The sequence below is a fragment of the Schistocerca cancellata genome, chromosome 1 (genome assembly GCF_023864275.1).
Source record: "Schistocerca cancellata isolate TAMUIC-IGC-003103 chromosome 1, iqSchCanc2.1, whole genome shotgun sequence".
Lineage (NCBI taxonomy): Eukaryota > Metazoa > Arthropoda > Insecta > Orthoptera > Acrididae > Schistocerca > Schistocerca cancellata.
The window spans coordinates 381346728-381373118 of record NC_064626.1 but is presented as its reverse complement, the minus strand read 5'-3'; the positions used below and the strand labels follow the sequence as shown (position 1 = coordinate 381373118).

General features: G+C 38.3%; 1 protein-coding gene across 1 annotated transcript in view; it reads left to right on the top strand.

Moving 5' to 3' along the window:
- Positions 1–20496, top strand: part of LOC126175109 (uncharacterized) — a 46888-nt gene extending 26392 nt beyond the window's left edge. The window contains exons 3-5 of the mRNA XM_049921665.1: positions 10376–11955; positions 19090–19227; positions 20113–20496. Coding sequence (XP_049777622.1) covers positions 10376–11955; positions 19090–19227; positions 20113–20193 — 1799 coding nt within the window. The 3' untranslated portion in view covers positions 20194–20496. The remainder of the gene's footprint in view (positions 1–10375; positions 11956–19089; positions 19228–20112) is intronic.
- Positions 20497–26391: the final 5895 nt, after the last annotated feature.

Sequence of the window (26391 nt, the reverse complement as noted above, 5' to 3'; positions counted from 1 at the left end):
CTGCTTTCTCTCCATCTTTCTTCTTGAAACTTTTTGCTTCCTTTGATTTTTTTTGTTTTTTATATAAACATATTATTTTGTGTATATTCTGGTTGTAAAAGTGGATTAGGTTTTTGGCCTTGATATTTGATTTAGAGATGCCCTTTACAGACTTGCGCGAGTAGCCAGTTGCTTGGTTCTTCCACCAGTCTCATCACACAGAGATTTTCCATGACTGGTGCCAAAAATAAACCATTCCGTGTTCGTGGCTACACAGATTGACAAAATTCTATTATTTGTTTCACCCATTCTTTTGTTAGGTGGCACACAAGGTACAATCAGGTTGTAAACTATAAACAATGTCACCTTGGACCAAAGCTCTGTAGTGAGATATTACTTGTCAACACACAAAAATACATGCAACAAAATATGGTCAACAGGTTGTTAAAATGTAGTCCTGTGCTATGGTACATTTCCTCAAATTTATCTGTTATTTTCAGGTATTGTTAGTACATTTGGACAACAAACGTGATTTTTTGGACCCTTGAAAACCTGCTCTCTTTGCAACTGGGACTAATTTTGAAATCAGTTATGGATAACAGATTTTCTAGGAGTAGACTTAAGATAATCTATATCTGTAATTTTTATGAAAATCAATCTTGAACTGATTCTGTAGAAATTTGGAAAGAGCATGTGAATAATGTTTTACATTGGAAAATACTTTGTGTCCAAGTTTAGCATGTGCGAATGTTAACATAAATTTCATCGAAATCCATTGTGGTGGAGCAGGAAAAGTTCCAAAATTAAGTGATTTGACATGGAGTGACTCAGATAGCAGGGTATCAAGGTCACCATACACCAGCCATTGATTCCTGTGAGGATAAACAGTGACATAATGTATTACATCGTGTGTGAAGAAAGTTATTTTATTCGGGCAATAAGCTTGAGGAAATCAACACGAAGCTGTGGTTGGTGAAATTCATGAACTAGTGATTCAATAACTCTTCCAGTCACTATTATGTGATTTTGTGAATCTCATGTACTTCTGCCCAGTGCATTGGTGAGAGGTCTTTAAATTATCTGACATGTGTATGATGTGTGTTTCAGCTTGCGTCACATTATGTTGGTGTATTACATTTACGGAGAAGTTTGTTAGTATAAAATTAAATGAAGATATGTATCTGAAGTTAAGTTTGCAAATGACAGTGCATGACAAACTGGCAGTGTGGGGTGCTTTTTAAATTACTAGACCGGAGATTTTGGTCTTTCTCTGATGGCCAGCTCATCCTCCTTGTAATACCTCTAACATCCCCATGTATGTAAATGTATTGTTACAATTTTGACCCCTTGTTTTATTGAGTTTTGTTTTCTGTTGGTTCCCCCCACCCGATTTGAAGTTCTAATAATTTAAATGTGAAATGCACAACAGTGCTGAGTGAAGTTTCATAATAATTATCACACCATATTCATAAACATCCCCCGCCTGCCCATGAACCATTGACCTTGCCATTGGTGGAGAGGCTTGCGAGAGACAGCAATGCATATATCCGTACCTTAGGTGCAACCACAACGGAGAGGTATCTGTTGGAAAAAACAGACAAATGTGTAGTTCCTGAGGAGGGGCAGCAGCCTTTTCAGTAGTTGCAAGGGCAGCAGTCTGGATGACTGACTGAGCTGGCCTTGTAACATAAGCCAAAACAGCATTGCTGTGCTGGTGCTGCAAATGGCTGAAAGCAAGGGGAAACTACAGCTGCAATTTCTCCCGAGAGCATGCAGCTTTACTGTACGGTATAGTGATGATGGCGTCCTCTTTGGTAAAATATTCTGGAGGTAAAATAGTCCCCCATTTGGATCTCAAGGCTGGAACTATTCAGGAAGATCTCTTTATCAGGAGAAACAAACTGGCAATCTACGGATCGGAGCGTGGAATGTGAGATCCCTTAATCGGGCTGGTAGGTTAGAAAATTTAAAAAGAGAATTGGATAGGTTAAAGTTATAGTGGGAATTAGTGAAGTTCGGTGACAGGAGAAACAGGACTTCTGGTCAGATGAATACACAGAAATGCAAAATCAAATAGGGGTAATGCAGGAGTAGGTTTAATAATGAGTAAAAAAGTAGGAACGCAGATAAGCTCCTATGAACACCATAGTGAACGCATTATTGTAGCCAAGATAGACATTGAAGCACATGCCTGCCACAGTTGCACAAGTTTATCTGCTAACTAGATCTGCAGATGATGAAGAGATTGAAGAAGTGTATGATGAGAGAAAAGAAATTATTAAAAAAGTTAAGGGAGATGAAAAATTAATACCATGGGGGACTGGAATTCGATAGTAAGAAAAGGAAGAGATGGAAAAGTAGTAGTGAATATGGACTTGGAGTAAGGAATGAAAGAGGAAGTTGCCTGGTAGAATTTTGCACAAGGCATAACTTAATCATTGCTAAAACTTGGTGTAAGAATCATTAAAGAATATTGTATAGGTGGAAGAGACCTGGAGACACCAGGTTTCAGATTGATTATACACGCATCAAAAAAAGTTTTGCATCACCCCGGTTCCCAGAACTCTTGAAGATAGGTGTTGAGTGTGGATACTGTATCAAAGACACAGTCCCTTTGACTGTTCAGAGATGTCACTAAACCTTCCCAAAGATGTAAACAACCATGTGTGAGCAGTACCTATTAGATGGAGTTCGTCATTCCACCAGGAAGGAGGTACACGGCTCATGTTGTCTCTATAGTTCAACCCTGCCTAGAGGGTCAATATCGCAGTTCGATCACGTCCACATTGTTACTTCGTGCCAGGAAGGGCTCTCAACAAGGGAAGTGTCCAGGCATCTCGGATTGAATCAAAGTGATGTTGTTGGACATTGAGGAGTTACAGAGAGACAGGAACTGTCGATGACATGCCTCGTTCAGGCCACCCAAGGGCTACTACTGCAGTGTGTATGGATTATGGCTCTGAGGAACCCTGACATCAACACCACCATGTTCAGTAATGCTTTTCCTGTGGCCAGAGGATGTCTCGTTAAGACTCAAACTGTGTGCAGTAGGATGTGTGATGCACAACTTCACTTCCGATGTCCATGGCGTGGTCCATATTTGCAACGACGACACCATGAGCACATTACAGATGGGCCCAACAACATGCCAAATGGACTGCTCAGGATTGGCATCATGTTCTCTTCACCGACGAGTGTCTCATATGCCTTCAACCAGACAATCGTCAGAGACGTGTTTGGAGGCTTCCTGGTCAGGTTGAATGCCCTAGACACATTGTCCAGCGAGTGCAGCAAGGTGGAGTTTCCCTTTTGTTATGGGGTGGCATTATGTAGGGTCGACGTAGGCCGCTGTTGGCCATGGAAGGCGCCGTAACGGCTGTAAGATATGTGAATGTCATCCTCTGACCGATAGTGCAACCATATCGGCAGCATATTGGCGAGGCATTCTTCTTCATGGACGACAATTCGCACCACCATCGTGCACATCTTGTGACTGACTTCCTTCAGGATAACGACATCGTTCAACTAGAGTGGCCAACATGAACCCTATCGAACATGCTTGGCATTGATTGAAAAGGGCTGTTTATGGAAAACGTGACCCACCAACCACTGTGAGGAATCTATTCCAAATCGCCGTTGAGTGGGACAATCTGGACCAACAGTGCCTCAATGAACTTGTGGATAGTATGCCATGACGAATACAGGGATGCATCAATGTAAGAGGATGTGCTACTGGGTATTAGAGGTACCAGTGTGTACAGTAATCTGGACCACTACCTCTGAAGGTCTTACTGTATGGTGGTACAACATGCAGTGTGTGGTTTTCATGAGGAATAGAAAGGGCGGAAATGGTGTTTTATGTTGATCTCTAGTCCAGTTTTCTACCAGGTTCCGGAACTCTCAGAACCAAGGTGATACAAAACTATTTTTGATGTGTGTATAATATTAAGCAGAGATTTAGGAACCAGATTTTAAATTGTAAGATATTTACAGGGGAAGATGTGGACTCTGAGCTCAGTTTATTGGCTATGCTCTGTAGATTAAAACTGAAGAAATTGCAGAAAGGTAGGAATTTAAGAAGATGGGACCTGGTTAAACTGAAAGAACTAGAGGTTGTTGAGAGTTTCAGTGGGAGCATTGAGGAATGATTAACAAGAGCATTGGAAAGGAATACAGTAGAATCAGAATGGACAGCTTTGAGAGATGAAATAGTGAAGTTACAGAGGATCAAGTAGGTAGAACAACGAGGGCTAGAAGATACCCTCGAGTGACACAAGATATATAGAATTTAATTGATGAAAGGAAAAAATATAAAAATGCAGTAATTGAAGAAGGCGAAAAGGAATATAAACTCCTCAGAAATGAGATGGACAGGAATTGTAAAATGGCTGAGAGGGGATGGCTAGAGAACAAATGTAAGGATGTAGAAATATATATCAATAGGAGTAAGATAGATGCTACCTACAGGAAACTTAGGGACCTTTGGAGAAGTGAGAACAACCTGTATGAATGCAAAACCTGTCCTAAGCAAAGAAGGGAAAGCAGAAAGAGGGAAGGATTACATAGTCTCTATACACGGGCAATGTACCTGAGGGCAATATTATGGCAGTGGAAGAGGATGTAGATTTAGATGAGAGGGAAGATATGATACTACATGAAGAATTTGACAGAGCACTTAAAGACTTAAGTCGAAGCAAGGCCCCAGGAGTAGACAACATTCGGTTAGAACTACTGATAGCCATGACCAAACTCTTCCATCTGGTGGGCAAGCTGTATGAGACAGGCGAAATACCCTCAGACTTCAAGAAGAATATAATAATTCCAATTCCAAAGAAAGCAGGTGCTGAAAGGTATGAAACTTACCAAACTGTCAGTTTAATGAGTCATGGTTGCAAAATACTAACAGTCATTATGGACGAATGGAAAGCCTGGTAGAAGCTGACCTCAGAGAAGTTCAGTTTGCATTCCATAGAAATGCAGGAACACGCGAGACAATACTAACTCCACAAGCCAGGTTAAGGAAAGGCAAATCTATGTATACAGGATTTGTAGACTTACAGAAAGCTTTTGACAATGTTGGCTGGAATACTCTCTTTAAAATTCTAAAGGTGGCAGGGGTAAAATACAGGGAGTGAAAAGCTATTTACAATTTGTACTGAGACCAGAAGGCAGCTATAAGTCGAGGACATGAAAGGGAAGCAGTGGTTGAGAAGGGAGTGAGACAGGGTTGTAGTCTATCCTCGATGTTATTCAATCTGTACATTGAATAAGCAGTAAAGGAAACCAAAGAAAAATATGGAGTAGGAATTAAAATCCAGGGAGAAGAAATAAAAACCTTGAGGTATGCCGATGACATTGTAATTCTGTCAATGATAGCAAAGTACTTAGAATAACAGTTGAACAAAATGGCCAGTGTCTTGAAAGGAGGATATAAGATGAACATCAGCAAAAGCAAAACAAAGGTAATGGAATGTAGTCGAATTAAATCAGCTGCTGCTGAGGAAATTAGATTAGAAAATGAGACACTTAAAGTAGTAAATGAATTTTGTTATTTGGGGAGTAAAATAACTGTGGATGGCCAAAGTAGAGATGATATAAAATGTATACTGGCTGTGGCAAGGCAAGTGTTTCTGAAGAAGAGAAATTTGTTAACATCGAGTATAGATTTAAGTGTCAGGGAGTCTTTTCTGAAAGTATTTGTATGGAGTGTAGCCATGTGTGGATGTGAAACGTGGATGATAAACGGTATAGACAATAAGAGAATAGAAGCCTTGGAAATTTGGTGCTACAGAAGAATGCTGAAGATCAGATGGGTAGATCATGTAACTAACAAGGAGTTACTGAATAGAATTGGGGAGCAGAGGAATTTGTGGCACAACTTGACTAGAAGAAGGGATCACCAATTTAGTGCTGGAGGGAAGAGTGAGGGGGTATAAATTGTAGAGGGAGACAAAGAGGTGGATACACTAAGCAGATTCTGAAGGATTTAAGTTGTGGTAGTTACTTGGAGATGAAGATGCTTGAACAGGATAGAGTAGCATGGAGAGCAGCATCAAATCAGTCTTTGGATTGAAGACTGCAACATCATTCACCAACATGGCGTAGTCAGCGTATCTGGACAATTTTCACTTACATTCTTTCATTTCACCACATTTAATTTATTACATAATCTCCTAACATTTTCTATAGACACTGTTAACTGAGCCACTACCTATTCTTCAAGCTACAAACAGCACTGTCACCACTGTACAGTCAATATATGAAAATCAACACAGTATGCGATGGGCCGGTCGCTGTGGCAGAGCGTTTCTAGGCGCTTCAATCTGGAACTGCGCGACCGCTACGGTCACAGGTTCGAATCCTGCCTAGGGCATGGATGTGTGTGATGTCCTTAGGTTAGTTAGGTTTAAGTAGTTCTAAGTTCTAGGGGACTGATGACCTCAGATGTTAAGTCCCATAGTGCTCAGAGACTTTTTTTGAACAGTATGTGATGGGAAATATGTGTTTTATTCTGTGTCCTGTTTTGTGTTTTGCAATCATCAGCTTGATCTGAAAAGGAATGAGTGAGAGCATTATGATGAGATGAGAACATTTTAAGCAGTAGCATTGATTCATGTTATCTGAGACCGATCTAAAAACTACATAACTCTCTCTTGAGCTTAATAAAAGATAAAATAAAATTTACGGCCTTGACTGGCATCAACAATTATGGCGTATGAGGTAGAGCTGTCGTTAACACAGAGTGCATAACGGCTGCAGTATTGGCAGTCGAGGGTGCTTGGCTGCTAGGTAGTGTTAACCGTAACCACTATTTACAATGACTTGTTATAAATTTAGTTATATAATGTTTAACCTTCTACATGAAACAAACCAGGAAGAGTTAAAAAGTAAAAGACAAATACTAGAGCTTAAACATGGGTTGACAATAAAGTGTTAATGAAAATAATAAATCCCAGCTCTCAAAAAGGTAGCTGTGAAATATGTATTACATAATGAAGATAGTTGAAGGCTACAGGCACAATGGGCTTGCAGAAACCAAGTCAGCGAAAATGCTAACAGCACGAGGTCAGCAGAAGAAACAATTGGACAGAGAATATCACAACATGTGAGAACTACAATGGCCTGTCATATAGTCAAAAATAGGCATTTGGTGTTATTTTGTTTTTTTGATTAAGAGATTTTATGGATTTATGTTTCTTATTCTCTTAGTTTTCTGTTTCTTCCAAAAGCTTCAATAAGTGGCCCTTTGGCATAATGTGTATGACTTACATTTTGTAATATATTTATGTTGGCCACAGTATGCATGTGTTCAGATGTTGTCCAAATGCAGTTTTGTTCTGCAGATGAGTATGTTCCCTAAACCTAATGTTAAAGATAAAATTTCTGACAATCGTCACAATGTGTTTTATAGATGCCTAAATTTGAAAATATGTTACGTTTGTTACCCATCTTGTGTCTAAGCCCCAGTTTGAGACCTAAGGATACTAAAACTAAAAATAGTAATACATTCAGCATTTATAGAAACTTAAGGACACCAATAACATTATTCATGCCAAATCCTGCCATACAATGCATCTTTTTTCCTTCTGTGGTTTACTGACTTATTCACTTTCCACTAGAAAGCCAAGAAATACATAAAGAACTAAACATGCGAAAACAGTTAGCTGTGGTAAATGAGTACACAGAGAGCTTCGACATACTACTGTATTATGAGATAAAGAAAAATACTCTAACACAGGGAGCAGTGAATAGTAACACAAATTTTGTCCAGAAGATGTGTAACAGAAAAGTTGTTCAACAGCTAGAGAACCAACTGAGCAACATGACTGTAGATGTGGCTTTCAAATAAATAATACTATGAAATTGTGGCCTAGACGGAAGAAAGGTAACAAACATAATAAAATTTCAGTTTCACTTCTGTAAAATAGATTGTGCTGATTGTGACATTTTAATTCGACAGACAGGTGTAAACTTTAATATTAGGTGTAGGAAACATACACATCTGCAGTATAAAACTGTGTTTGGACATCATCTGAACACAAGCCTACTGTGCCATCATAGACATATTACAAGTAAGTCATACATTGAGCCAAATGCCTGCTTATTGAGGCTTTTGAAAGAAATAGAGAACTATGGGAATAAGAAACACCATTCCACAAAACTTCTGAATGAACAAAATGAATTTACACCAAACATCTGATTTTGACTGTATGACAGGCTGTTGTAGATCTCTCATGTCCTGATGTTCCCTGTCCAATTGTTTCTTTCACTGGCCTCGTGCAGCTAGCAATTCGTTGTTCTTGTTTTCACAAGCCTTTTGTTATACCTATGGCTTTTTTGTGTTTTCAGATACTGCTTTCAGCTAACTAAATTATGTGCTATATATGTCACAGACTCCTATTTGGGAGCTAGCATTTATAATTTTAACTGACATTTTATTGTTGACCCATGTTTAAGCTCCAGCCCTTTTTTAAATTATGTATTTAACCCATTTTGTTTTTGTTTTGTGTGGAATGTTAAACATTATACACTGAAGAGCCAAAGAAACTGGTAACTGGCACACCTGCCTGATATCATGTAGGTCCCCTGCGAGCATGTGGAAGTGCTGCAACTTGACATGGCATGGGCTCTACTAATGTCTGAAGTAGTGCTGGAGGGAACTGACACCATGAATCCTGCAAGGCCGTCCATAAACCCGCAAGAGTACGAGGGGGTGGAGATCTCTTCTGAACAGCATGTTGCAAAGCATCCCAGTTATGCTCAATAACGTTCATGTCTGGGGAGTTCGGTGACCTGCAAAAGTGTTTAAACTCAGAAGAGTGTTCTGGGAGTCATTCTGTAGAATTTCTGGATGTGTGGTGTGTCGCACTGTCCTGTTGGAAGCCCAAGTCTGTCAGAATGCACAATGGATGCAGGTGATCAGACAGGTTGCTTACGTACGTGTCACCTGTCAGATTCGTATCTAGACATTTCGAGGGTCCCATATCCCTCCAGCTGCATACACCCCACACCATTACAGAGCCTCCACCTGCTTGAACAGTCCTCTGCTGTCATACAAGGTCTATGGATTCACGAGGTTGTCTCCATACTCGTACACGTCATCCGCTCTATTCAATTTGAAATGAGACTCGTCCGACCAGGCAACACATTTCCAGTCATAAACAGTCCAATGTTGGTGTTGACAGGCCCAGGTGAGGTGGAAAGCTTTGTGTCATGCATTCATCAATGGTATACAAGTGGGTCTTCGACTCCGAAAGCCCATATCTATTATGTCTCATTGAATGGTTCACAAGCTGACACACATTGATGGTCCAGAATTGAAATCTGCAGCAATTTGTGGAAGTGTTGCACTTCTGTTATGTCGAATGATTCTCTTCAGTCATTCCCAGCCACACCATTGTCAGAGATTTGATGTTTGACCAGACTCCTGATATTCATGGTACACTTGTGGAATGGTCATACGGGAAAATCCCCACTTCATCGCTACCTCAGAATTGCTGTGTTCCATCGCTCGTGTGCTGACTATAACTCCATGTTCAGACTCACTTAAATCTTCGTAACCTGCCATTGTAGCAGCAGTAACCGATCTAACAACTGCCCCAGACACTTGTTGTCATACATAGACACTGCCGATTGAAGCACCATATTTTGCCTGCTAGCATATCTCTGTATCTGAATACACATGTCTATACCAGTTACTATGGTGCTTCAGTGTATCTCGGGCTTTATAATGAGCCATTGTAAACAGTGCTTAGAGTCAATGATATCTAGCAGCCAATCCCTCTTGGCTTTCTGTCGAGCATCTGTTAAGTACAGTGTGTTAACGATGGCCTTACAGCATGGTCCACGACTGTGCACTAAAATTTTATCATATTAACTGATTCTTCTGTTTTGGTAGGATAATGTAATAATAGATCAAAATCACAATATTGTATTTGTCCTGCAGACTATTTTATTTGCTGATTTTCTTAACCTCAAGGAGGTAGGTACATTGTTCCTTAGGTGGTTCCCAGATAATATCAATGTTCCTGTTGTTATCCTAATGCTCTTACTCATAAATATGCACATTGTTTTTTAGATCAATCTGATGAAAATCATAATTATTGAAATCAGTCATCGAGTAAAACAGTTATTTGCGAGCATAGATTGTCTCTGTTTTCACATTGTCAAATATTGAATCACTGTTATCTTCAAAGTTACATGTTGCACACCCCACTTCTCCAGTCATTCAAACATTCACTTTACTGCACAACACAATTTTGTTACTGTACAGTGACCTTAACCTGATGCAGCAGATTTAAAAACTTTCAAACTTTTTGTTTATTCTTTTATCTGTGGTCATCAGCTTTGTTTTTATACAGAACTGATTAAAATGGGAAATGTTTGCAAATTGCAGGTGACTTAGTTTCCAGCAGCAGATATACAAGGAGGATAGTTGCTGGCTGTTCAAAGAAGAAGGGGGAACCAAATGTTATCAGTAAATTGGAGACACGAAATATTTCTGCATCGAGGTGTGTGCTGCGTGACAAAACAAATAGCTGTGTGGCAAATGTTAAGTCTTCTGTTTATGTGCCAATTGGGTACCAAAATTCTGAGAACAACAGGTTATGTTCAGTAACTAATCCTTTGAAGGTGTCTAGAAAAAACTTGGCGGACTCCTTTTCCTTTAACCACAAAGAGACAAAGGACACTATGAAAAAGAGTGAAACTAGTCAAAATGAAGCAAATGAAGATGTGTACGAGTTTGTATTAGATGAGGGCGAAGTTAATGAAAATAAACCCAAGACCAAGAAACAAAGTAAAAGAAAACGTGTCCAGAGAAAGATCATAGATTCTCCAGAAGAAGTTTTACCAGCAAAGAAGAAGAGAAAACCACTGCAAGATAAAATTTCCAAAAATTTGATACCTGAATCAAACCCAAAAAATAGGTTAGGAAGTAAAGAATTGAACCTTTCTTCTGGAAAGTCATTTTCAAATGTTTTACATACAGCCAAGATGAAAATGAAGACAGTGCACTTCAACAATCTTTCAGGTGATGAATTAATAAAGTCTAGCACTGGAGTGCGAATGAAACATGGCACACCAAACAGTAGTACTAAAAATGTTGGTTCTCCGGAAACTGTGCAGGTCTTTAATACACCCACCAAAACTAATGGGAAAGGTGACACACGGAACCTTTTGTCTTCATTACATCCATCATCACAAGTAAAGTCAATTAGATCGTGTATGACACAAATAAATCCGGTATGTTCTCCTTCAGTTTCAGAATGTGGTAAGCTGGATACAAGAATGAAAGAAAATGAAGTATCAAGGAAATTACTATCATTCTTTAGTCCAGCACATACTGCAGGTAATTCAAGAAACAATTATTCAATTCCAGTTACAGAGAAAACTCCAGCCAAACAACTGGCTGCTAGATCCTTTAATGCTGAAAAGGAAAATATTGAAATCAGTCATTCTGAAAATGTACAGCCCTCCTTTTCATCTGATACAGCTGAGCAACAATGTGACAAAACACAAAGAAATCTAGATGTTTCAAATTGTTTTGGTTTTGATGATGATGCTGATAGCGAAGATGGAGATTTCTCACCAGCTAAGACATTTACTAAAAGTTCTCATAAGTTGGGGAAATTTCAGTGTTCAACTCCCAAAGATGTCAGTCAAAAGAAAGATGCATCACAGCCTTTCAGATTCCCTGCCTTTTCAATAGTTAAAAAAAGAAAATTCCTCCAAACAGTTGGAAACACACCTGCTGCAGTAGCAAATCTGAGTGGAAAAACTGAAAGTTCAGGCAGTACTTTAAAAAGAAAACCTTGTATTCCTGCCAGTTCTCCAGTTAAAGAACCCATCACACCCGCCATATTTGATATTGAAGATGTTCACGAGTCTCAAGATGATGAAAAATATGAAAGTGAACATCAGCAACTGCAGAAGAAACACAAGGAGTGTGTAGCAATTTCTTCACCACAAAAGAAGGTAAACGCCATAATTTTATGGTACTTACTTCACTAAAAATAGTCATACAAAATAAATTGTGTTTGTCAGTGTGGTTGTGAGTGAGCTATTGAGGTATTCACATTGCTTTATTGGCCTGTATTGCTTTATTGGCCAGTAGGCCAGTGATATTAGCTTAAGCTTGCATTTAATTTTCTTTAAGACAGTACTTGCTGCAGTAAAAAAAAGTTGACCAATCAACGAAGCAAAATAACTATAAAGGTAAGCTAATATCATCAAGTTGATACACTATCATATCTTTTTAACCTCATAAATTTTCATTATCCCACCTGGACAGTGGTGACAGTGATTAAAATAATAATGCGATGTTCTGCTGGGAAATTTAATTGAGGGAAGCAGTTGTTAGGCAGTGTGCTACTTGCTGATGAAATTCAAACATGACCTCAATACAAGCAGATAGGATTTCTGTTAATTTTGGCACTGTTACCATCACCACCACCACCACCACCACCACCACCAATAATATTCACATTATTTATTGATTAAATTTTTACTCAGTTGCATCTCTGTATCAGTGACATAGAATTACAGAATTTGGCAACTTATTCAGAATGTATTAAAAGAAAGGGGGGGGGGGGGAGAGACAAACCTATGAAGTCACAAAATGAAAATAAGAACAGCTCTTCCTCCTCACATTCCCATTATTTTGTAGCTTTTGATCAAAGTCTTTATTGTAGGTGTAAGTAATACTAACAGTTTAAAAAGTACCAGTAATTAAAATGATTGTTTGCTATATTATTTGGAAGTGACACAATGACATCAGGAAACATACATAAGAATTTTTCACAATACAAATTTACTATAGACTATTAGTTGGAACTATCTAGACATCAATCTACAGTGATGTGGAAAATCCCAAATCAGAATACTGTTTCAGGTCAAAAGCATGTGGTCAGTTTTTATACTTTCCACTGGTTATCAAAATGTAACACATTCGTTAAACAGGTTGTCCCATTTATCTTGCTCACCCAGAATAACTTTTTTCTAGTGTGTTAAATGGAAAAATTGTTCCAACCAATGTTTTTTAACATCTTTGGATAGTTCTTGTTGAGAGTATATGTTTTGTCTCTTCCCATAGACATGGGAATATCGGGTAGAGGTTAATTTTTTAAATGGGTCTATGTACATTTTGTTCAAGAATACACTTACTCTTTCCAAGAGCTATTCAAGAATGTATTACACTGTGCCGTTTTTGTCAATAGAGCATAGATGTGCAAGCAATAAAGAGTACGCAGGTTGGGAAGAAAGAGAGCTGTTTACTGTCTTGATTGTACACATTACGTACCAAATGTGCTGTTGTAGTGAGTATTGTTTATGATTTGTGACTCCTGTGAACGCAGTTACTCCTTTCCCCTCCACACACACCTGATTTGTTGCTGCTTTAGTGTACAGTACACTGCTAATCAGTGTAGTTGTGGATCAGAGTAACTTAGTACACACTGTGAATGCAGTTTTGTTACATAAAGATGTACGATGTACATGCATGACAATAAGATAGACATGCTGCTGATCCACAGAGAAAGTACATTGACAGGAAATAATTCAGTAACTTGCATTTTCATGTTTAGTAATGTTAGGAAATGTTATGGTTATTATGTCTGTTATACTCCAGTGTATGTTTATTTTACAGGTCCGTCTTTATCACATAAATTTTTACTATGACTGATTTCGGTTACTGCCATCTTCAGATCATAAAATATTCTGTGGTATCAACATCAGAATATTTTATGATCTGAAGATGGCAGTAGCCAAAACTGGTCATAGTGAAGTGTAAAAATTTATATGATCAAGGCAGACCTGTAAAATAAAGTGCCAAAAATATGATCACAGACTAATTTTCAGACTTTGTCTTCAATTGTACCTGTAGTGTAATTTGCTGTAAGCAGGCAAAATTGTTTGGGCTCAACTACTGTACAGCAGACAATTTCCTGGCGAGCCACCACCTTCTCGCTAGATATTTGGTCATCCCATTTCTCTACATGAAATGAAAAGTTTAAATGCAAGAGCTTATAATCATCATACAACATGAACAAACAAAGCTGCTGAGGTTGCTGTGCTTGCTGCCGTAGCTGTGAATCCTCAAGTCAGCATACGACAAATTCAGCATGAAATTGGTGTCTTGAAAACAGGTGCACATTTCATTCTGCAATGTCATAAATTCCATCCTCACCATGTTCATTTACACCAAGAACTTCATGGAAATAACTTCAATAATAGAGTTCATATATGTCAGAAGATTCAGTAACAACTTCCGACTAATCCTGATTTCTTCTCGGATGCTAGTTTCGCTGAGGAGGTGCCTTTCCCCAACAAAGGAATTGTCAATATGAGAAATATACTTTGAGTCCCTCAACAATTCATAATGACTCCGACAGGTAGAGCATCAACTCCATGAGACATTGGTGTTTGGTGTGGAAAGTCCAGACGTACTTTCCTGAGACTCTGATTGCAACTGATCATGGCTCTCCTTACAAGCCTCTAACTTGTGATTAAGTTCGAAATTTCTCTCCTTCGTGCTCTCAAACTGTTGTGTTAACACTTCCACTTGCTGAGTTAAAGCAGCAACAGCATCTGCCGTACTAACATGTGTTTCCATCATTTTGCGTCCTCTATTTTCACTATAATGCCACTGATAAAACACCAACCTTCCATTCAACTCTACACACACAAAAAAAAATGTAAACACAAATTAATACTTCCATAGAATCATCACCCATCTACATTCAGAACAAACAGCTGCTACAGCTCAGGTACATGGCAACTTGTGCCTTGACAAATTTCAAAATGGACATATCATTGGCACTAAATTATCTCATCCACCATTACCTCTAAACAAAGATAAGTCAACGGGTTCCTCTGGCTTCATGAAAGCAACTTTAAAAATCTTCTACCTTAGCTCGCACCAGTAGCTCTCAAGAGAGCAAACGTAAAAAATAAATAAAACTAACTCACTGCACCACATTGTGCTGAGCTGGTACGTATGTCAAGTGCCACTGCCTTACTCACCATTCACAAAAAAACCATTCTCTCACCAAAAAGTAGTGTTGGATGTGGACGGACACTTTCTGAAGCAATGTATTGTGTTGGAAAGTGGAACAAACATTTCTGATACCAAATTGTTATAATCCCCCTGAGCTCAGGGGTTGCTATATGTCAGAATGACTGAGAGATATGGTTTGGGAGACAGGGATGACTCACTGGAGCGTGCAGAGAAACACAGGCAAATGTGTCATTGACTTTATTACATTGAAGATACACAGTGGACCTTCTGCTGGACTTGGCGATGGTGCTGCACAGTTTTCCAATGCAGGAATCTACAGTGTCGGTACCTGGTCGCCCAGCCTTGTGGACATAGCGCTCCTATTCACGCCACGCCTCGCGTAAGTAGCTGCTGTGTGCGTTAACTGTGCCTGTTGCCCAGAACACAGCTTACTGCTTCCTCAAGCGCGCCTCTATCCATCCACGCAGAGCAGCTCATTCAGTGCCCGCAGACAGCACTGCACCCTGGAGGCTGCGAGTTCACACCCTGACCCCATCACTGCAGATGGCAGCTTGCAGTCTGCTGGCTGAAGCCACGCAGAGAGCGGAAGATAGCAGCCTTATTGCTCCTTGAGCTGGTGTAGCTCCAAGGTGTGCCTGCCCCAGTGACGACTCGTCCATGCAGCAGAGGTTGAAGGTATCTTCAGCAGGCTGTCGATGTCCATCACCATAAGGTCGTCGTGGTTGGCCTGCAACTTAAACTATCGTCATTCTCTCCGGTTCTAGATGCGGGCAGAATGGTGACATGACTGCCCACTTGTAACCTTCAGGCTCACTGATTTATATGTCTTTTCCCTGTGCTTCTGACATAGTTGCCATGGAGAGGACAACTGGAGTGCTCTTTGATAATTACAATGTCACCTTTCCTCAGCCCACTTCGGTCCATACACACATCACTAAGCGCTGTTGTAACTGCAACACATGGGTTCTTCACAGCATGTTGGTGCCCTGTGCTGCCCTGCTTACTTCACATATGTATGCAGTGCCTGCCAGGCCATGCATTCTAACTTGTGAGCAGTGTCGTAACCTGCCTTGCGGAATCATTTGCAAAATGTTAATGTTGCCCGCTCCTGTCATCTGATGTGGCAGCTGATCCCTTAACTACTACTTTCCAGCCATAGCTGTGTGAAATTTACAAGAATTCCCCAAATCCTGTACTTATTTGTGGCATAGCAGTGTGAGGAATGAAATTATTAGTGTTTTTCCATAATTCCATTGAAATCTGGAATAAGTTTTGTCACCATCAATCTTAGATTCGATTCCACATTAAGACGATTTCACTTTTAAGATTTCAATACTACAAAGAGCAGAGAAGGTGTGCTCACATATGTAAGTGGTAGGGAAAGGCATCAGATGTTGCAATGCCTTTTTATACAACTGTTCATACACATCCAAAAGCTACAAAGTTCATTTTCTTGAAAATTTTTTTCCGTTAAGTATTGCAGGATAGTTCCAATAGTTGTTCTTGTTCTTTATCTGAGAAATTTATACCTTGTATTTCGTGGATTTCTACATTAGTGAAACGATTCTCAATCCAACAACTACCAGTTTGTGGAACAGGGAGATATTCTTGAAAACTTGCAGCTTTTTGAAAAGCAGTGATATGAAAAAAAGAGATATGATTTCTACCTGGTGACTCCGGCGTCTTGTCGACCTCTTTTAGATACTCTTCCGTAACGTCTTGACATTATAGATTTTTTTTTTCTTTCTTTCTGTATTGGACCTCACAACAGTTTTCCCCTTGCAGTCCCAGCATTCTCTGGTTTTATAATGGGCACTTATGATCTGGGAGCCATTAGGTAGGAAACCTGCAGTTGGTGGATACCATGCTTTGGATTCTGGGATAGTCATTCAGGAATATAGATTTATTCTGTCTAATGCAAAATAGAATCACAGAATAAATGATCACTTAAACTAGGTAACAAATTCACTTTTATAATCAAAATATCCACGGGTATGCTGCCGGTCTATAGTGTCCAACGGGCACGGCGGACAGAGCCATCACACCGACGTCATCTCAGACGCCGTCGCAAGCTGTTCCACCGCGCGACCGTGGCGCTGAGCGCGGACGGCGGAGGGAGCGCGCCGCGGGCGGAGGGTATTTAAATCGGCCGCCGCCGCGACCGAACCCAGTTCCCTCTGAGCAGCCATAGCGTACGGATCTCCGTGCCGGTACGTTCACAGGAGCTCAGTCCGTCAGTTCACCTGATGATGGCGACATGTTTGATCGCCGAAATATTGTGCCCGTTGGACACTATAGACCGGCAGCATACCCGTGGATATTTTGATTATCAAATACGCCGGGAGAAACTGAAGAATCACAAATTCACTTTTGTTTAAATAACACTAATAAAATATAAAGTGCTTCTTAAGAACAAAAGTGGTGTTGCCAGATACAGCCTCAGTTACATATGAATGTGTAAAATTATGCCTCACTTGGACTTCTTGTGTGCACTCAGTAGCATTCTCATCTCAGTGTAGCGACATCTTACACTGTTTGTTGTTTTATCACCCATACATTCACTTTTCCATGCTATCATTCTAATTTTTAAATAATCTTTTATTATCTTATGGTGAAAATTAATTCATGTATCTAGTGTATTTTTCTCCTCCTAGTGTGCCCCACCACCACCATCACCACCACCACCACCACTTTGCTTCTCTCAGATTCAAGATTTTAGCCTTTTTAAGTTTGCAGCAATTTACTGACAGTATTAAGGTTACAGTCTCCAAACCAAGTCATTCGTAAGTTATCATAGTTTGATATGTAAGGGATGCATAGTCCCTTAACTCGGAGAAAACCATATTTTGCTCACACAGGTTGAGGATAGGTAAAGAATCCGTTGTTGACTGCAGAGAGTGCCGAGTGAGGGCTATTGTCTGTCAGCAGAGTGTTATCCTTGGAAGAGTGTAGTAGGAATTGGTGTACTGAAAATATTGTATCGGCTGAGTGCGACCCTGTTGCTGTGTGTTGATACTCAGTAAATCACTAAATTATACCGAGTAATGACAAGCAGTACTTACTCTTACCAAAAAGTGAGTATAAAATTATATGTTTGTGCCTACTGTACCGGCAAATGGATTGCAGTGAAGGCCATTTGTGCAGATTACTGCAATAACCTGTAACGGTTCCACTAGCACTGGTTGACAAACTCTACTTCGCAGGTAAGTATTTTACCCATGTGGGTTTGTTCCTCTAAAGCAGTTCTACAACCAAGCCTGCCTTGGTTGTTTGCTACCATGACTCGAGTTCGGACTGTCATAAAATTTTCTAGAGCTTGTAAACAATTGGCGTGCTTTACATCAAAGAATACAGTAAAACATGTAACAATGCTAGATTATCCGATCTCTAGTAGTCAGATTTTCAATGGGGGTGTTACAGATAATTATGAGAACACCAATGTGTTAAAAAATATCATTTTATGAAAGAATTGTATGTTCCTCTTGAAACAGTAATTGTAATACTAAATTGCGTCTATTGAAGGAAACCAAAATAGGTCTTCCCACCACACCCTTCCTTGGTGTCAAATGTGAAGCCTAATTTTTATATACAGAAAAACTAATTACTTATTTTGGTAACAGTGTTATAGTAATTACATAATTATTCTTCATTTGAAGATGCTGGTTGCCAGTAAGAACCTCTTTCCAATGCCTCCATACATTTTAGCAGTATTTTCAGTGCAGTGCAGTGCCCCTTTTACATATATTCTTGATGTAAATTATACTTACTGATTTCTACATACAATGAAAAATTACAAAAATAATAATTCTAGAGTTCTGAGCTATGTGCACAATAAAAGTTTCATGTGGAGAGGCTATGGTGGACCGAAGCATTTAGCGTGCCCCATTCTCTCTCTCTCTCTCTCTCTCTCTCTCTCTCTCTCTCTCACTCACACACACACACACACACACACACACACACACACACTCTGTGTGTGTGGTGGGGTGGAGGGGGGGGGGGGCACCGTGTCTAAAACGACGAAAACTGTTTTTTTGTAGCTGCACATGCATTTGAACTAGAGGTTCTGCTTATTTTGTAAATTGCAATTATTACAGATTGTGCAAAAAAGTTATGGAACACCAAGACTTGGGACTAGATTGAGGCAGCCAGTACAAGAGCTAAAAGATTCTTCTGAAGATGAAGCTGAAGAAATTGTCCCAAAAAAGCACAAAAGAACACATCGGCCACCCAAGGTGATACTTTCTAGTCGAATAAATTAATACGTAGAATATTTTCATTTTGTAGTTAAATATAAAAAAAACATTGAACGCAGAATTTTTGGAAAATGCTTTCATTTGGATAGTTTGAATATTGTTCAATGGGTTGTCTTGATCTTTAATTATGTCCTTATTGTACTGCACATGCTGTTGATATCATTTAAATGTTAAATGAAAAGCAAGAAAAGTCTGTAGAATTGTTGTTCCTAGGGCAAGGGTTTACCCTAGTAGTGAAAAAGAACTTATTTCCAAATTAATCTTTCAAATTTCTGATCAGAATGTACGTCAACTCAAAGAATTTATTTTTTTCAGCTACAAGTTGTACTGTTGTTTGTTTGCCTTTACTTTATTTAGCCTTTGGTTCCCTATGTAAGAACTGACAATTCAGAAATCATCTCATGATACCGTATATCGCCGTCCACTCTGTGTTAGTCAGTGTGTAAAGTGCAGCTAATTCTCTCTGTTCCCTGTACTCTTTCACACCCAAAGAAAATGTGAGCAAATAGTAATTCCTGAATAAATCTGTATGAATATATCTTATATTCTTCTTTGTTGCGCTGATACGATCCTGCTCAGTTTCACTTAGAAGCCTTTATTTTTCTACATATATAATGTCTGATACCTGGATGTATTTTTATTTAAATTCTGCTACTACCCTAGTCTGTGGATTTGTCTTTTGGTAAAATGGATTTTGGAAAGAAGGCAATCTGATCCTATATTGTCCCATGCATTAAAAGATAAATTTGTATTAATGTTCCTACACCTTGAAAATTGTATTTACTTCAACTTGCTTGATTCTCCTACCTTTGTGTCAGTTTAATATAAATTTATTGACATTCACTTGTTTTTACTTTATTGCAGACAAATGAAGCTGATGAATGGGCAAAGTGTTTCAACTCCATGTGTGAAACAATTGACAGTTTTGAATTGGTTGTAGAATAGTCTTTGTGGAGTATTGATGGCAGTATTAATTGTGTGCATACAGTTCTTTTCATACAACAATCTGAAAACATTTAAAATTTATTGATGTGATTTTGTTGTGGTGTTTACTTTATGCTTGCATTAAGGATGTGTCTATTGGTAAAATTGTATTGATACTTAGATGTACCTGAATTTAGTTATTTTGCTACTATTTTCATATGTCTCTTGAAGAAACTTTTGTAATTGTAACTATGAAAAATGTTTTTCATCATTTTAACACAATTATTTTGTAGTACAGCCTTATATCTTTTGTACATACTTTATTTTCCTAAAAAAAGTAAATAAAGATTTTTCTGATGGGAAAAAGATGATTATATATCAACAACTCACAAAGTTAACTGCTACTAACAATATTAAATACTAGCTGACACGGCGAACTCTGTTCCGCCTTAAAACCAATAAATATCAGATTTTGGATGTTAAGTTCAAATTTTCATTAGGAAATACAAATAAAAATTAAGTATGTTAATGATTCTTTATTCTTTGTTTTCTGGTGCATAGCTTCCACTCTTCAATTAAGTACCTTGTGATACACGACGTTTTTTGTTTTATTATCAGGTGCAAGAACATACAACGCACATGGTCTTCCGACCTGTGAACATCCCACATATAATTGACCACGTGAAAAACAAGAATATTCCAGATTTAAACCACAAACTTTCAAGGATTGGCCTTGTGATTTGTTAATGCTCATGGCGAATGCAAGACGGATCGGAAATTGAAGTCTTTTAAACTCAAACGGCATATTGGTTGGGATCATCGGGATCCTCGGAATGAGAACTTCCTCACCCTCGAATCTTCCTTTGAGTATCGTCACGTAAATAACATTGTTCATAAATTTACTTACCACCAAATGCATACCGTTGCACAGCTTTGGTTGGTTTATGTTTCGAAGCATGATTACTACGGAGCCAACAAGGCGTAAATTGTGCGGTGGTAAGCCAGGCACATCCAAGGAGTTTAAAAATTCAGTTGGTTAGTTGTGGTGGCTTCATCTTCATTTGTTACACAGTCAACTGATTTGAATGAATGCATTTTACCAATGATCTCGTTCTGAATTATGTAGTTTAGGTCATCTACATCTTTATTCTTAGCCGCTAAAATTGCTCGCTCACTCAACCATTCATTACTTTTGTAGTTAGTAATGATGTTTGAGGATACTTTGTTGATAAGTTTGTCTTTCGATGAGACACAGTTACAGAAATTATGAGGAAATGAAATCAATCCGCTCGATTCTTCGACAGGTACTCAACCATTACCGATGGTCAGCAATACTCGCAAACAACGTTCATCGGCCCAATGCAAATGCAAGGATGCAAGCAGTAATCAGTGCTGCAATCGTATCTAAACGCTGCTCGATTCAAATCATCACGTAATAAATCTCTTCTTGTGCGTCGAAAATTATCTACATGTTGATCTCTGTTGTTCGCTCGATGATTTCGCATTGCCAACCGAGCCGTTTCATGGGCTGCCTCACTTTGCTCTTGTGATTGAGAAGCACGAAGTCGAGCCATACTAATGCGGCGCTCTTCACGGGCAATTTGTTGTTCTTCTTCAGTCCTTTCATTCGCAATGTTTTGTACCCTTCTTGCATTACGGCTTTGTCGGATAATATTTGATCGTCTGCGTCGCGACATTCATGATTCAAAGAAAATACAAATTATTTCTTTAAATTTTTAATTAATGATATATACATACTTACCCATAGACGTTTAGCTGTCATTTGCGTTTTGTTATACCATGTCAGATGCATTTTTGTTATACCACCTTTTATAGCGGTTGAACGTCTCCTGGTTCTAAGCTACCTCTCCACCAATTTTCAGCCAAATCGGTCCGGCCGTTCTTGAGTTATAAATAGTGGAACTAACACGACTGTCTTTTATATGTATATATTATCACAAATCCATCCTAATTAATCCTTATTGTTATAAAATAAATTTATGAAACCATATAAATTAAACTTGTTGTACAGACAGAAAATGTATCCAAACTTTCCACATTTGTGTATTCGTAATATTTACTTAATGGCACACACTTCCAATTCAGAAATTTAATTTTTGGTCTTCCTCTTAAATTATCGAAAATATATATACTCTGCCTACCATAGACATCAAGAATTAAATCTGTTTGCCTGTTCTGTCTGAGAACTGCTCACAATATTTTTTTTAATAGTGGCCAGTATTTCACTTTCCTAAGATTATACTGGAGAACATGTGATGGTTCGCCTACTTTCTTTCGTTAATTGATCTCAGTGTCGACGTATTGCTTTGCTACACTGGCTGAAGAATGGGGTGTGGAAATACAACACTGACTACTTTGTATGATGTAGCCGATAGGTGCACATTTGCGTTTCACAGTTATTTACTTTCACTGTTCACAACCCCCCAATAATACACAGTTATAAGGCCAATGCACTGTTGTTTAACTTTCGACAAGCCTCATTAATAGTTTGCAGGTGAACATCCATAGTTTACAGTTGTACGTCTATGAGCAGTAAAAACTTAACCACACATTTCACAAGTCTTGCAGGATATTGCGGTACATATTGAACAGACACTGTTATTGCTTTAACACACAGCCTAATTGTGTTGCACTTACTTCACAGTTAATTTGATGCATTGTTGTTGTAACCAACACAGGTTCTTGTCTGAAACTCGGCCATGGACTGACTGTCCCATCGGCCCCTTATATATCCTTACAATAAAAGATACTGAAATTACACATTGTTCAAAGTTAAATTTACAGAAATTACAATTAAAACTTAACTCATTAAATTAACTGAATACATTGAAAAATTCGTTCCTTTTAACAGATTCTTCGACTACATGGTTTAGGACAAATTATTTGTTTAAATGATGAGAGTAACATACTGTTTTGCAAACAATACTTTTGACAAAACTTTTAATTACTTTGAATTTAATTAAGGGCTGGCGTTGCTAACATGTTTTCGAACAGCACCAAATAGATACTTTAAGATTACTAGTAGTCATCTTCCAAATGTTTATAATTAGTAGAGAATTTATATTTTGTTTATAAGTAAATAATAGAATAGAAGTTACGAAACAATTATTGATTTCACTCTGTAACAAAAGATACTAACTTGGCATAATTGAAATAAATAAGAAAATCCATTACACACGTAAAACTAGGCACAAAATTAGTTCTGGTGTTAGATCCTTTAAGAATAAGGACCAACCTTTCTCTTTTATGAAAATGCAGATTATACTCACGTATGTTAATGGTAATTAGTCAGAAGTGAATAAATGAATTTTAAGGAGGCAGATGGCAAAAGAAGAGGGGAAGTAAAATTATCCTGGCTTGCTTTGTCACAAACAGTTCTAGTGATTCTATTGTCTTCCACCCATTGAAATTTATCCCCTCCTCTCAATTTAGTTCATATTTTTTGTAACATCTGACAGATTTCACATTTACTTCCTGTCTAGTGTCAATATAGAGGTTTCATTATTATCCTCTTAGGCCAATGAAAGATGTTCGTGAAAGTTGAAAATTTATTTTAGTAACTATTAAATAGCGGACTGCATACTGTGTACGCATTTTTTGAACTTACGTGCGGTTGTGAAGGGAGAAATCAAAGCACAGTGCATTAACAGGATGCAATGGCAAACAAGTGGTTTTACTTGCACGTAAAAGTTGTTTACATTTTGCAGTCATGGGTTGTGGGTGCTGTGGACTCCAGACAATAGCTTCACAGTGGAACAAAAGCTTTTTAAAGTAATCTCAGATGTACTGACTCATCAATTATGTCATGAGATGAAGTATCACGTAGAAACTGGCTACAAGCATGTTGCAATAAGTGATCTGTTCTATGTTGTAATGAGTCATGAGAATAGTTAAACATAGAAGAGTTCTTTAGATCATGGTTACATGATTTTGTAGCGAGTTGCTACAAAGTACGAGCTCTGTTACAGTCCTCGACCCTCTGCAGACGGAGAAGTCTTTTAGTGGTCAAAATTAGTGTCCCTGCTTAGCTGGACCACAGCATCAAGAAAATACATGAAGGTGACTGTCAAGATTGAATAGGTAATTTTTATTATGAACAGCGTCAGGGTGACATACATACAGAAGTTGTTTGGAGCAGTTCTACCACAAGAACCCCAGTTGAAACACTTTGGCATCCTAAGTGAAGGATGCAGATGAGTGGAGCTAAAATAAGTGTGTCAACAGAAAACCAGAAGAAATTTCACAAAATAACAGAAAAATATGTAATGTTGCCTGCAGCAACAAAGAAGATAGAGGTGAACACTGGCTGTAGTCAAGAACTTATATGGTGATTTAATGAAAACCACCCAAGTGTGAATCATCACAACATTCAAAATGAAGAAAATTAGTTGATCATAGTAACCTGTTCAACAACCAGGATTATTTATATACTTGAGTAACTTTTCAGTATGTAAGTCGGAAGGAACATTAGGCAACGAAACAAAAGATTTCTGCTTACTGTTTTCGAGCTTACAAGTGCAGCCGCTACTTCAGACAGCATTGGTGGCAGTTAAACTATGCAGTGCCAGTGCAGTTATGTGTTGCAGTGCTTGACCAGTTACCTGACTACACAATGGCTAAGCAGCATCTCATCGAGAGGTCGCTGTGCGCACACGATGGCATTGGCCGAGCTTTGCAGCTGCTGGTATAGCAAATTAGGTGAGCTATATTGCGTACCAGCTCCAGAATTTGGATAGTGACTCATTTTGTAAAAATTTCACACAACTCTTTCTTTTTTCCTTGCAAGATTTTGTGATGGTGTTAGTGTTTCTACTGGTAGGGAAGTGCTATTGAGTGAAATTATTGTTAATTAGCTTTTGTACTAGACAGTACCTGCAGCATGAATAGTGATATGGCTTGAAATGTTAAAGAAGGCAGAAGAAATATTTAAGTTGAGAAAACCTGAAGCTAAGGATTAAAAAGTAGTATCAATACCAAGGGACAGGTGTTAGAATAGGTACCCACAAAAGTATATAAGATTTCTAGTCTGGAAGCTACTTACCAAACTTACCTAAGAAGTTATGTACTTAACTAGATAAATCTTCAACTCATAATTTTGAAAGTATAAATATCAGAGTCTCAGGTATGTGAGATTATGTTGAGACATTAGAACATTGTCAAGAATTTACTGAATTAAATAATAAGAAAAATGCTTTAACTAGTTTGGAGGAAAACGTGCAAGATATACATGAATCAAAGGTTACACAAGAAACTCAAATTCACTAGTTCTCTCATTGAGTCTTTGAAGAATATTGTAGTACATCAGGAATTTGACACCCAACGATTCAATACATCCTATTACCATTTTTGAGGCAGTTTATGGTGGTGTTGCCCAAGGGTTGGGGAGATTCAACTAAAATTCATTCTTAAACATTTACAACAGGAAGTGTTAGATTGGAGTTCCTATTATAAGCATAAGTTTAAGACTGTGTACAGATTTGAAAAAGCATTTAAAATTTGTGTGTCCTAGTGAGATTACTGAAATACACAATTATTGTAATCCTACGTATGAAATATATAATATAATTGGACAGATAAAAAATTTACTCATCAAGATGGGGGCAAGCGCTTTTGGACCCAGTGGCTTCTTCTGGCAGAAAAAATTTTGTTGTTATGAAACAAACTTGTTGTAGCGAACACTGAAGTGTAGATATTTGTAGATGCACTAACTTTCAGCTTGTGGTAATAGGAGTGTAAATGCAAACCAACAATTAAGGGAATCTGTAAGTTATAATGAATTTGCCACTGAAGATTCAGAATTTAAATCCACTGTAGTGTAAGAATGTAGAACTGAGAAAACATACATATGTACTAATTCTAAGCCTTATCCTAGAAAGTATAAAATTATGAACTTATTTAGGATGAAATATTGATCTATGAGTAATCTTACATAAACTATCAGATGAATTAATGTTGCTGCCTCTGGATCACAGGGCCCTTAGTTCAGTTCCTGGCCAAGTTTGGGATTTTCTCTGCCCGGGGGCTGGGTGTTTGTGTTATCATCATCAGCATCATTCATGACAGTGGCTGGATTGGACAGTGTAAAAAAAAAATTGGAGTGTGTAAAAATTGGGACTTTATACGGGCACTGATGACCACGTAGTTGAGTGCCTCACAAACCAATCATCGTCATCAGATAAATTATACTAGTTATTAAGT